This window comes from Prionailurus viverrinus, chromosome A2 (assembly GCF_022837055.1).
Source record: "Prionailurus viverrinus isolate Anna chromosome A2, UM_Priviv_1.0, whole genome shotgun sequence".
Taxonomy (NCBI): Eukaryota; Metazoa; Chordata; class Mammalia; order Carnivora; family Felidae; genus Prionailurus; species Prionailurus viverrinus.
In genome coordinates this window covers 152,999,430-153,013,044 of record NC_062562.1, presented here as the reverse complement: position 1 = coordinate 153,013,044, position 13,615 = coordinate 152,999,430, and the positions used below count along the sequence as shown (strand labels likewise).

The 13,615-nt window shown below is 40.7% G+C and overlaps 1 protein-coding gene across 3 annotated transcripts in view; it reads left to right on the top strand.

The window, feature by feature from the left end:
- The window catches only part of DGKI (diacylglycerol kinase iota), a 455,508-nt gene extending 443,370 nt beyond the window's left edge, over positions 1 to 12,138 (top strand). For all 3 annotated transcript variants that reach the window (XM_047850207.1, XM_047850206.1, XM_047850208.1), the window contains one exon: positions 2,415 to 12,138. In XM_047850207.1, the coding sequence (XP_047706163.1) occupies positions 2,415 to 2,531 (117 nt within the window). In that variant the 3' untranslated portion in view covers positions 2,532 to 12,138. The remainder of the gene's footprint in view (positions 1 to 2,414) is intronic.
- The last annotated feature ends 1,477 nt before the right edge of the window (positions 12,139 to 13,615 follow it).

The window sequence follows — 13,615 nt, the reverse complement described above, 5'->3', positions numbered from 1 at the left end:
TTATATGCAGTTTGCCTCTTGGGGTTTCCCCAAACTGCAGTGAACACTATGAAATAACTTTTTCTCCTGTGTGGACCTCTTTTTCTGCCCCGAGCCAGTTCTGAGCCAGTGGTGTGGCGTGACGGTCCACTCCCCCAGCAGCCCACCAGATCCTTGCTCTCTGCCTGAGGTCCCCAGCCACCTCCATTCCTCCCTTAGGCTGTTACACATGTTAAGCTGCATCTTGGTTTCTAGCGGGTCTGTTACCTGACTGGTTAGCTGAGTGGGTGTGGGATTTCAAATGGTTTGCTCAGCGTGATATTCTTCCCAGCTGATATTTGCACTGAAAGTGTCTTTGTTACATAATCTGATTGAAAAACACACACCAGGTAGGCAGGATCAATGGAGGCCATGATTTCAGGTAGGGTTGGCCTTGTTGGGACCACTCACTGTACAGCGTGGAAATTGCCTGTTTACCACACAACAGACTGGCTTACACTCAACTCCGAATAGAAAAAGAAAGGGAGGACAACATGAAGTAGACAAAAGACTGGGCAGGAGACCTGGCCCCTTTTTTTCAAAACACAGCTTCATTATTTTTATGGTGATGAGTAGAGTACATTCTTATATGGAAAACTCTAGCCATGCAAAAAATATATAAAAAGATAAAAATCACTAGAAGTCCCACACTGTAGACCTATATACTATTAAAATTTTAATGATCCCACTTCACATGCAGGTATGCCTGTTTTCCCCTCTCGTTTGTTTAAGTAGGTGAAGTCATACTATTCGTGTTATTGTAGAATGCAAATTTTCACCCAACATTATGTTCTAGAGGCCTTACCATATGAAGCAGTATGAGTCTGAGTCATCCTTTTGGGGATCTGTTCATTTTTCCATTTTGTAATTTTATGCTAAGTGAAAGCAGAGCATGATAATTACGACTGGATATTCTAGAATTTTTTTTTTTTTTAATTTGGAGAGAAGCATATCTTGAGAATTTCTCTTGATACAGGACATTTCCTTTAAAATCAACTCAAGGGTCACCCCAGTCCTCCTCTCTGAATATTTAGAAACTAGTAATTCTATATACCTCATTAATATTGAGGTAAAGACCATAGAGTCTACTAATACTGTAAGCAAGTTGGGAACAATTATTATAGGAACTTCAAGCTGGTGGTTAAGTATTAAATCCCAGCTAAATAAGTGAAATTTTAGAAAGAATCCAGAGCCACTGCTACTTTCCTTTTATCCTCTGCCCACATACCCTTGTAGGCTGCCAGAAGCAGGTTTAATTAAATTTGACACTCTCCATTGCAGTGATTCAGATGGAGGCTGAGAAGCCTTCAGTAATTTTTGTAATACTCGTGTGCATTTATACATGTGGGGCTGTTTCTTTAGTACAATGATCATGCCTCTGTCTTTTCCCTAGAACTTAGTATCACTTTTTAAATAGATAAAACCACATCATTGAACAAAAATTAGAAGTTTCAAGGAGTGTTAAGTAATATCTATAAACATTCAAAAGAATGGAGACCTTCCTGCCTTCTGCTGAATTCTATTCATCGACCTGATCCCCCAAATATCATGTGTGTGTATAAATATACACACGGCATTATAGTAGGCTGCAAGAAATGATACAGTCGTTAAGATGGTGTAGAAGATCACTGAATGATGGAAAAGATTTGATATATTAGGGGAAAAAGCATGTGATAGAATAATATATAAACAGAGTGTGGTTTTCTTTTTATACAAATAATTATGTGTAGAGCTCCAGGAAAAGACACAACAGTCACTCTGCAGAAGGTGGTTATCTTAATGTAGTATAGAAATTATTGGTGAGTTTTATTTTCTTCTTTATGCTTTTGTACTTTTCCAAGTTTATTTTTAATCCACACCCGTCACTTTTATAGTCAGAAATTAACTCACTTTTTGGAGAGATGAGATCGTTTTGAATTAGGGGGAACTTAACTGAAGGCTTTAAAACCAGCAAAGAAGCATCCCTAGATCATTTATGCCCATCCCATGCTATCATTTTCTACTTGCTGCTTCCCAGAGTTTAGTATAATAGAAAGAATCCCAAATCAGAAATCTGAATGCCTGCTCTCCTGCTTTTCTGTTCAGTGATTTCTATTGCTGAAGCATCTGGGTTCCAAAGCTCACTGTGCCACACTGTTTCCTGCTGTGGACCCAGTTACCCTGAACCTCTCTTTCCTCAGATATAAGACCCAGCTGTTGAGTGATAGTCTCTTTCTCTTAAACTTACCTATCTCACGTTTTAATGTGATAATAGATTTGAAAGTGTCTTGTGAACTAAAACCATAAGCATGGAAAAGTCCTTTAGTGCATTATCTTTGAATACCTCTGTTTCTGCATTTAAAAAAAAATCTCATCCCAAGTATTTGTGTCTCCTTCCTTCCCACTGTTACCTGTAGGGTAAGACACCTCAAGAGAGAGCACAGCAAGCTGGAGACCCAGATTTGGCTGCTTACCTAGAAAGCCGCCAGAACTATAAGATCATTGGCCACGAGGACCTGGAAACTGCTGTTTGACCCTGGTAGATCACAAAGAGAACTTGAGCGAGCATATCACCTATGCCCTCCCGGCGATCGGGCAGCTCCCCTGGAAGAAGCTGATGGAATCCATAAATCTGTCTCTCTCCTGCAAGAATCAATCTGATACCATGTCACCAGTTGTTAAGGGCTACCAAGACGTCCAACAGAACATGATAGCCCACCGAGGAAGAGGCAGGATACCTGGAGATTTGTGGAATACAAGTTCCACGAAATTTGATCCTTATTGCTTCCAGCAAGTAGCATGAACTTCTGTGTTCACCTGTATAATTTATTTTCAAGATTCAAAGGATGTTCGTATACATGGCACTGCTCCCGCCTCCCCCTGTGCATTCATGACTCCCCTGTACCACACAATTCTACTGTAACTGCTCACCATTCGAAAAATATGATCTGTTCTCTTTACATTCAGTCTTTGAAGACCACAAGACCATCTGAAGGTCTTTGAAAACCCTCTGGATGTCCTGCAGAAACACAACTGTAAAGCTGCTTCCATTTCCCAGATGAAATACACCAAGACTATTAGTGACTTTTTGCATGTTCCCTCCCTCCCACCCAACCACCCACCCAACCCCTTATCATTAACTAGGAGCTGGGACGTGCCACATGGATAATGTCAACTTGTGTGCTCTTATCTCTGAGGTATGGTGAGGTGGCATGGGAGGGAACCCAGGGGCCGGCCCGGGGTTGTGGGGCTGTTGCTGATAGCCCCGAGGACTGGTTCAGCTTGGGCTGTTTGCACAGCTCCGTACTGCCTACGTGTAGCCATCTTTGCCTTTTGCCGCAATAGAGACGAGCGAAGGATTAAACGAAGGCCCATGGCTGGTTTGCAGAACCACTGGATTTTTAAGTGCAGTTGAAGTTGCCCGAGCAGAAAACCATGTGCAAGAGCTGCGATAACAGGAAACGGAGCACTGTGACAGCGTTTACGTGTAGACTTTCTTGAGTGATAAGAGAAAGCAGGCTAATTGACTTGAAATGAAACAGCCAATGCAAAAGTAGCAACATGTTGAGTCAAAATAACTCACTTAAGCAAGAAAACGGTCACTGGAATATTGCACAGAGGCTAATAAGTATAGACTCTTAGGTGCAGTGGTGGAAGGGGGGGCCATTTTAGCTTTTTCTTCTAAGGTTTTGGTTTTCATTACCCCCAAGTAAGCCTTGTCCCAAGGATAAAGCCTTGTTTTATGAGTTCCACTGCCAGATTTCCAGGATGGCTGGATCTTTCTGATGGATGCCTCACCTTTTACTTGTCCAGTCCCAGGTTATGCTTGATAGCACTACAGCCCCATTTCTCCTGTACGGGGTAGTCTAATATATTCTCTTCTCTGTTTTCCTTGCTGGAAAATTCTTAGTACAAACTGCTGTGGGAGCCTAGCCAGAAATATGTCTCTAAAATTGGAATTGCAACTTCTCATCCTGCCACAGATCCGTTGGTCCACACAGGTCCCTCTACTGGGGATTCTGTGATAACTACGATAGCAAGAGAAAAGTCTAACTTTCAGTGAAGCTATCTATTCGACTTGGGTGTAAGTGAGAAATGAAAGCGGGTGATTAAGGGTTGTTTCAGACTAAAACCGATGTCTTCTGAGCTTTCTTCCATTTTGCTCTTAGACACAAGCAAAGTGCTTCTCTGGTGTTTCTGCATGTGAACGTATAAATGATGGTTTTTCTACCTTTACTGAAAAGGTCCAGTGGTGACGCATTGCTTATCTGAATTTCGTCTGGTCACATAACATTTTGAAAGGACAGCTATGAATACTGGATTAAGTAGGAGTAGCTTCTCAGTGGATGGGAACGTCGTTCCAAAGTCAAATCGTTGGTGTTGTTTCCAGCTGTGGGAGAAGAGGTTGGTCATGAGTAATCTGTTGTCATCTAACAGTCTTAGTAATGGAATTATCTGTTGGGTTTTATGGTGAAGGGAAGGAGGACTGCAGTAGGTTGTTTCCAGAAGCTGGAAAAAATATGCTCCAGGAGATTTTCATCACTGGGCTTCATCTGGGAGTTTTTCAGTTGGTGGCACCATCAAAGAGATGTTGTGATGACAGAAATATAATCTCTAAAACCGACTGGAGTCTGGCCTTGAATGGTGCCTTCCATTCCCTAGATTTAGCCAAACAGTCGACCACACCATCGGTTACCCAGCTGCCATTTCTGGGATGAAGGACTATTTTCACCAACTACCATCTCACATTTCTTTGTGATGCTTCAAAGCAGGCCAGAGAAAATTGAGGGTATAGATGGCTATGGGCCAATTCAAATAGGTCCAACTGAAGTCACAAGTATATTCCTGGTATGAAAGTAGATTAGCTAATGATTACTGTAGGAGTTCTGGTACATTTGAAAATAATTCCAAGCCAAAAAAAAAAGCTCTATGTTGTTGATGGGAAGCATACAACCAAGGCAAATAACTCTTTGAAAAAGCAAATGCCCTCAGGACTTGGGTTTTCCAAGAAAAGAACATCAAAAATGAGCAGAACAGTTATATATTCAATGGATTTGATATTAAACCTACCTCCTGTAGCATTTTTAAAAATTGATCTCTGCGTGTGACAGTCCTGGGCTTTAGAAAGGCCATATGTTCCAGCAGTTTCCAGCTCAGCCTAAGTATATCTTCTCACCTTTAATGGGCCATCAGAAAGTATAGAAGCAAACGGTCTGGCCCTGGTCTTTAAACCCACATGCATTTAATTTAAAATACATAAAACTATATACTTATAGAAATAGCAATTTCTACAAAACCTCCTGAGACAGTACTGGAGAGAGGCTGCCTTAGCTGGCATTCATTCCTCTGTGTTTGGCTCAGAAGAGCCCCTCACGTGGTGGTGCTTTCTGCTCTGGGATTCCATTTTTAGGTTAGGCTGACAGGAAGGGGTATGAGAAATGGCGAGTTATTACAAGACAACATCATAGAACCCTGAAGGTAGTCATTTTTGAGGCTGTAGATTCCAGTCGTACACATTTAATGAAATAGAACCCAGCTAAGCTGTGCTTTATCACATTCAAGGACTTGATAAAAAACAGAAGCCAAGAAGGAAATAAACACCATGGCTGCGAATTTCACTTGGAGAGTTCTGGTTACCTCTTGTGGAGGCTTTAACTTAAAACCAATGCAATTTCTGAAAAAGAGATCTTAGCTGGCAAGTGCACAGCCATGAAGTTAGCGACAGCTGATGGGAAACCTCGCCCACCCCGTGGCTCCCTAGGCCATCATGGGAGCTGGCCCTAGCGCTTAGGCAGATCTTTTTGCATTGAGAGATACTCAGCAGGTAGCTTTTGTTTGGACCTCATAACCATTTCTTTGCCTAAAGTGTTTCTGAAATGTATTTACCAGACTTCTCATAATCTCCATGTTTTAAAATATGTGGGGCAGCAATTTTAAGTTTTTATGGGTCTCTTTTATTTAAATTGTTTAATTTTATTTAGATCTAATTTGTAGAAGTCAAACATGCTTTTTATCAGAAGTTCGAATAGCACAGATGAGAATCACGGGCAAGGTCAAGGTGTTCCTCTGTGCTGGTGTAGTGTCCTCAGCCCCCTCCCCAGAGATAAGTGGCGTTAACACCAATAAACATTGTCGCTTGTATGTTGTCAGAAATACTGTGTACGCAAGCCCCCCCCCCCCACGTATAGAAATATATTTATTTGTATATGTGTGTGTATATCTGTACTATACACACGCTATTGCATAGGCTTATAATAGAACATTTTAGAAGCATGTTAATCATCTCTGTGTATAGTTAACACCAACAGGCAAAGACAGGCTAACAGAAAATTCTCATTTATTCTTTGTTGTTTTTACCGTTGCTAAGCTTAGTTCTTTTACTGCAGCACTCCAGCTACACATGGCATTTGCTGTGTGTCATAAAATCCATGACCAAGAGGTCTTATAATGGTTTATGTTACCTTATGTGAAGCATGCAACCTACGTGAGCCCAGAGCCTTGTCTGCGCTATTTTTGGATCTCACATGGAGAGTTTCTTTCTCTGTCCTGCTCACTCCCCTTACCAAGGCTGAGTTTGCAGGGCTAATAACACTCCATACACTTCCTGATGATATTTAATTAGGGCCAGCTACTGACAGGAAGGTGTAGTAACTTGGATATGGGCTGGGGTCTGAAGAGCTTGGCTTCCTTCCAGTAGGAGTAGCTAATGAAATCACTGAAAACAGTGTGATCTTTTACTCAATTATGCTGTTTAAAAATAAAATAGATCATTGTTGAAAAGACTCCTCATAGCCATCAAATAAAACTAACTGCTCTACTTAAATGGATTATCTTCATTTTAGCTAAGAAAAAAAGTAGAACATCTATTAAATGAGAAGACTTTTCTAACTAACCTTTAGCACTTATTTGTGTAAAATAGTCTCTGTCCAGGTCTCCCTAGAACCTTCTCTTAATCTCTCTACTTTCTCATTCTCTGAATTCCATATTCAGCTGACTGGTGTAGTTTTTTCTCTGCCGAGCCTCTCAGATTGACTTTGGCCCCAACCCTTTCTGCGACCAGGTCATCATCCACCTCTGGTCCCTCCAATTTTTCTGACCATGGCAGTAGTCCTCCTGGACTTTCCGCCACTACCTTCGTAATTTTGTCATACAGCTGCCCAGATTTTCCCCAGGCATTAGGCTCAAAATGGATCAAAATGAAATGACCCTCTGGGACAAGTATCCATTTTGCCTGAAGGACAAATAGATGTCCACTGACCTTGATTACCTTACAGAGTTACAACAAGCCTTATTCTGAAAAGTCATCTGCCACAGAGGTTTAGCACACGTCTGTCTTGGCGTCCTCAGTCATGGCAGCTTCTTCCACATCTGGTGATGTAAACCATGTGCTCCCCGAAGTTACCTAGATGACTGGATTATATACGTGTTAACCCCTACTGGCCACCTGTGGATTTTTAGGCCGTCTCCCCACAGTTTAGTGAGAAACCTAAATACAGGAACTAAGCAAGGAGTAGTGCCCTTGGACAACCCACTCTCCCAGGACACATAGCAGTGACCTGGTCTCAAAAAGAAAGCAGAAAAAAATGATTCTTAGGCTGTGGAGGCATTGTCTTTTAAAGCAGAGATTTGAATATTGAATAATATCCTCATGGTAGACAGATTCCAGAGTCTTTATATGTCTTCAGGCATCCTGCGGGCAACCATAAGTTCATGAGCCAATCATACCTTTGGGTATTTAATCATTTATTTCAAAAATATATTTATCCCTTACTCTGATGCAAGCAGCTTGCTAAGGATCTAAGAATCAATGAGAGAGCCCAACCTCTTGAGTCCATGGAGCTGGCGGCCTAGGAGAAAAGACGGATTCCCATGTGATCAGTTGGGCATGGAAGAAGCACAGGGTGCCAGGAAAGCACGCAATGGGGTGTCCATCAGGCCTTTATTGTGCCTGTCACTCTTCAGCCCGCAAGATTTTAGTTTTATGAAATACGAAATGAGAATATGAAGGGGATGATATTTTGCATTTCCTTTTCCTTCGAGTCTTGGTAGTGTTCTTAAAAATGTATTTGCGACCAAGACTTTCAGATGAGACAGAAACACTACCGAAATGACAGCTAAAACTCATGCTATTTCTCAAGAATGAAACTAGAAGCAATAGGCAAAATTGGCAGTGGGTTTCGACCTAAATACAAAAATCAAGTAAAAACCGTCAAACAGTGGAGTGGACACCCTGGTGGAATTACACACTTCTGGACCCTGGGACTGTTTGAACACTACTTGACCACCTGGAGGGATGATGCTGTGATTAGGAACGTTTATCGAAGGGGCTGGAATCAGATTCTGTGAGTTGTTAAAAGTTTTATTTTTAATGTGGATGGCAGGATTTCAGTCTTAAAATTTATGAAAGTCTTGATTTTAATCTTTAAAACACCATTTTGAGAGGGAAGGTCTTGGAGAGAATGACTTTTAGTTATCATTAAAAAATTTTAAACCAACTAAGCATGAATTTAAGAGCTAGTGAAAAGAAAACATATTACGATGTCTAACTCCAGAATACTTCTGGAAGCGTCATGGATTTTGATACATGTTCTTAGGCATCCTTAAGTCATCTTAGAAATCTGTTTTACTGTCTGTCCAGTGTAAAAAACAGAAAAACAAAAAAGTGGCGTGATTTGGTATTCTTACAGCTAAATGTAATCTATAACCGCAAAAGAAAATTTTGCCTAAAAGATATTGGGAATCCACACAAGGCAATCATGGAAACTCCCACTTGTTTTCGCTGTAGGCGTGAGAGCTGCAAGGGAGGGTCCACCCATGGAAACAAGTGATGATTCTGAATGTTTTCCCAAGGTTTACTGTTTAGAGCCAAATGGCATCTGAAAGGAGTCCCTTAATGGTGGGAACAACTGAAACTGTCTCATTTCTCAGTCCTTTGGTGAAACACATGTGTCTTTTAATAGAAAATAGTTTATACAACTCAAATCTATACCATTTACTGTCAGTTATACTGTTTATTATAATTTCAGTAATTTTTAAACAAAGATCTCTAGACATGACAGACTAACACCCTCACGGTAGATGTTCGCTAAGTAAACAGTGTCCTGCCATTGCCTCCAGTGCTGTTTTACGTCGTTCCGATTTCCACAATTTAGAAGGTGCCTCCTTGAAAAGATATTGACTTGGCATCCCACAGCAAGAGTTGGGTAGAACTGAGGAATAGGAAGTTAAAAAGTCAGAGTTTTTGCTCTCAGAGGCTTCTCAGGTTGGGTAAATGTCCAAGGGAAAAAAAAGGGTCAAATGTTTGGTGCCATGGTGGACTTCATGAAAAAAACTCATACTGAGGGTGACTTCTGGCTTGTCTATGGTTCTCAACATTTAAAAAATGTTAGTACTGTTTTCTCTCCTTGGAAGTCGCTATTGGGATGATATTTTAGAATGCTGTACCAAAAAGTGTTGAAAGTGGGCTTGCCATTCAAGACTCCATTGCTCTCATGGGTATGGAAGCCATATCTGCCACACAGTCACATGCACAGAGGTCTGATACACCTGTGGGAAGTTCTGCACTTGAAGCAGAACGAATAAGCAGGCCTGAGAGATTCTCCAATTCTGGATCTCTTCTTTTACAGAGCACCTCTACAGGCAGATCTGTGTATACGTAGAAGGCAGCTATTTGATCTGGAAAGAGAACAAACTAAGATTAGGAACAGGAATGTTTGGAGGAGACAGGTGAAGTAGGACTATGTAATTCAAGTTCTGTAGGGCAAATAATTTGTGAATTAAAGCAAGGACAGAAGAGTTCAGAACAGACATGAAAAGGAGGTAGCTTTATTGTTTATAGGATTTCTTTTTTCCTACACATCTATCCAGAAAAATGGACTGGGCTTTCTAAAAAAACAAAGTGACTTTACTGCAGCTAGGGTTTCTTCCACTATTTAAGCGAAAATTGAACAGCCAAATCAGTGATCATGAAAAAGCAATTCCTTTATTGTGAGGAGCTTAGACTAAAAGACTTATGTGATATTTTCTAGTTTTAGATTTCTTTGATTTTGGACTCAAGCAGCACTGTTAGAGTCCCCACCGCCTCTCGGTTCCTGCCATGTAGATGGCAGGTACAGCTTTTTTTTAACAGTGTCAGTCATTGCAAATATGTCCCAGGTCATTGAGAAGCAGGTATTTCATGACCCTAAAACAATTTGCTTTGCTTATGTACACACATACACGCGCGCACACACACACACACACACACACACACTGTCCATTGCTAGCCAATTCCCAAATCTCCCAAGTAGAGTAGGTGTTTCTACTAAGGCAGAGCAGGCTCAGGTTCAGGAATTAAAGAGGAAAAAAGGATCTAGTGTTCATTTTCTTTCTACCCATTTGTCATTTGGGGTGTATGGCTGTGGCTGGGGCCTGGACAAATGACAGATCTCTGTTTTCTGGTGAAGAGCCATAGAGGCATTTTTTAAATGACTTATGGTCATTAAGTAGGACTTAACCTTGTATTGCTAGACTAATGTTGCTACAATGTTTGTGGACTATAGGTTTAATAGCCCATCCCCCCTTCCATAATAAGAAGACCTGAATTCTTGGATTTCAGGTTGGCTGGATGGGAGTCACTCTTGAGATAATCTTTAAAAATAGACCATTATCTGGAGTTTTGCTGAGAAAATGCCCCCCACCCCCACCCCGTCCCGGCTTCCCCTTCTTCCCCACCTTGTCTTTGCTCCTGGCTTGGGAAGGGAAAGGAAGAGCAGAGAGTTAATGGGAAAGGAAAAAGATTCTCAAGAGCAGTACAATAATAAGGCTCTAGTCTTCACACAAATTGCCATGGCAACCCACAAATAAATAATATATACTCTCAGTAAACTTTGATCCTCATGAAAAGCAAATCCAGAAGATGTAGAAAAAAATTGAACTTGTTCAAAGTGGCTTCGAGGAATATCATGAAATTTTCAATCTATGCAGCTTAGAAGAATTATGTGTGGAATTTAGGGGAAGAGACAGTTCTAGAAAGAGCTTTCTAATAGAGCTTTCCTAAGGATTAGGTTGTTTTTGGAAGGAGTTTCTCTAAGTGCTCATAGGAGGTTAGATCTGTCCATAGGTTTGTGATTGTCTATGGTAAAATTTGCGAGAAATAAGGACAATTTAGGGTTTTTTCATAAATCTAAATATATTCAACCCTTAAAAATTTAAAGACAAACTTTTTTTTATCTTGGGGTTTACATGTAACCTTAAAATTATAGAGATAGGAGATGTTTACAAATTGTCTTTACTTATAAAAGTAAACCAGTGACAGCTGTAAATTGGTTTACTCTATATTTTGTTTTAAATTTATGGGTAACTCTGAGATATGTTGGTGAGATTGGTCATTTTTAAGATACTATCTGGCTTTGATATTTACTGTACCTTGTATAATGAAACCAAATGGTTCCTAACCTTTTGGGTCTTATTAGCACTAAAATTTTTCATTCACTGACCTCCATCCCTTCTTGGTTGGACTGAGGTTCTGACCACATGCATAATTTTCATCACAATTAGAATTCAGATCGATGTTTGCTCACATTCTGATTGTGGGCTGGGAAGTGTGGGTTTCTTGCCATCCTGGGAAATGAGTTTCAGAACTTTGACAGACAAAATATTCTAGCACAATAGAATATTTTGCGAAGCACATCTTTGAAATTTATAGTCCAGTTAGTTTCAGTAAAGGTTAGCTAGGCTGGGTTCTTATTTATTTATTTATTACAAATGGTTACGCGGCAACCGCGAATCTGAGTATTATATGGATCGTAGCTGATTGAAAGTGGGGAAAACCATTCCTGTAGAGAGTTCAGGAATAGAGGACAATGTCCATTCCCTAAGAATGAATATATTTCATTTCATTTGATTTCTGAGTGGGAAAAGATTCTTGGGCATCCAGAGTACCCTTGGCTGTGGGTAATTCACTCTCAAAGGCTACATCTGTATGAAGAGTTGCAGTCACATTATAAAGGGCTCTTTCATGATTTCTGAAATCACATCCCAGAGCCATGCTTTTGCAAAGCTGCCAGCTGGCAGGTGGAATCCCCCCCAAAAAAGTAGCAGCTGTGGCAGTAGGTTGATGAAGTTTTATTTCCAGGTGAAGTGGGATCCAGATCATATGAAATGGAGGGAGGGAGGGTGGGTGGGAAGGGTGGGCTGGGGAAGGGAAGAATGGAGTTTTTTGTAACAAAGTCATAAAGTATTTTTCCCTAATTTTCTTGCATTTCCTATTTATATAAAGTATCTTGATCACTGTGTTGCTCTACAGAGATTTTCAACGGAATTAATTTGGGAGACTGAACTAATCTCTGAAAAAGAAATTGACTAGTTACAGTTACTTTTTGGACACTTTTTCTGTATTGTGAATTGTGTGGAAATGTACAGAATAAAAATTAAGAAACATAACTCGTTTCTTTTCTTCTGTTACTGGCTGTTGGATGTAATTGGTGTGAGTACTGTCCTTAATGGTGGTTAAGTTAAATTTTTGATATCAGGAGGTAAGCAAAGATTGGCTATTAGGCTGGAACTAAAAGGGATCCCTGATAAGGCAGAAATTAAAAAAAAATTTTTCTGCTTTCAAGATAGACTAATGGAGGCCAGATTTACCCTCCCACCTGAATAAAGAACATCCCTATAAAAAACAGTGATTGTTAACACACCTGGTGTCAGGCAAAAAAAGACCGTGATCCCTAAGAGACGGAAGTTAGTTGCATGATTACCCCAGTTTACGGCCTTCGGAGTTTCCAGGCAGTGGCTCAGGGAAGGGTAATTCAGGCAGAGCCTGGCAGATTTCCTGACTTGGGCAGACCAAGGCAACTAGAACTTACAGAGAAGAGTGTCGGGAAACTGCACAGAGAGAGAACCCCACAGATCTGCAGAGACCTGTACCTCGGTATTCAGTAAAACACTTCCTTGCCAATGGATCCACATGAGGAAGCTACGCAGACTTTGGAGAGCCGTGCAAAGTGCTTAGAAGGAACAACGACCAGCGCTCGCACGCGGCTGGGAATAACATCCTTTGCCACTGGCCACACCGCGCCCTTACCGTCTACTCTGCCACAGCTTTTGTTTCTTAACAAAACATCACAGATCTGTTTTCCCACGCTGGTCCCTTTTCCTCCCCCCTCTGGGCACAGTGGCAATCTTAACACGTCCCCATCCCTTCTCCCCTCTCCCACTTCTCAACATCTGTTAACTATATTCCATGTCACAGATGTACATTTTATTTGATTTTTTAAAGTTTTGCATTTTAATGCCAGTCGAGTTAACATACAGTGTTATATTAGTTTCAGGTATACAATATAGTGATTCAACACTTCTGCACATTACTTGGTGCTCATCATGGTAAGTGTACTCGTAATCCCCATGCCCTGTGTCATTCATTTCGTCCCCCCTCCCCTCTGGTAACCACCAGTTTGTTCTCTATACTTAAGAGTCTGTTTCTTGTTTTACCTCTCTCTTTTTGTCCTTTGTTTTGTTTCTTAAATTCCACATATAAGTGCAATCATATGGTAGTTGTCTTTGACTTATTTCACTTAGCGTTGTACTCTCTAGCTCATTCCGTCTTATTGCAAATGGCAAGATTTCATTCATTTTATTA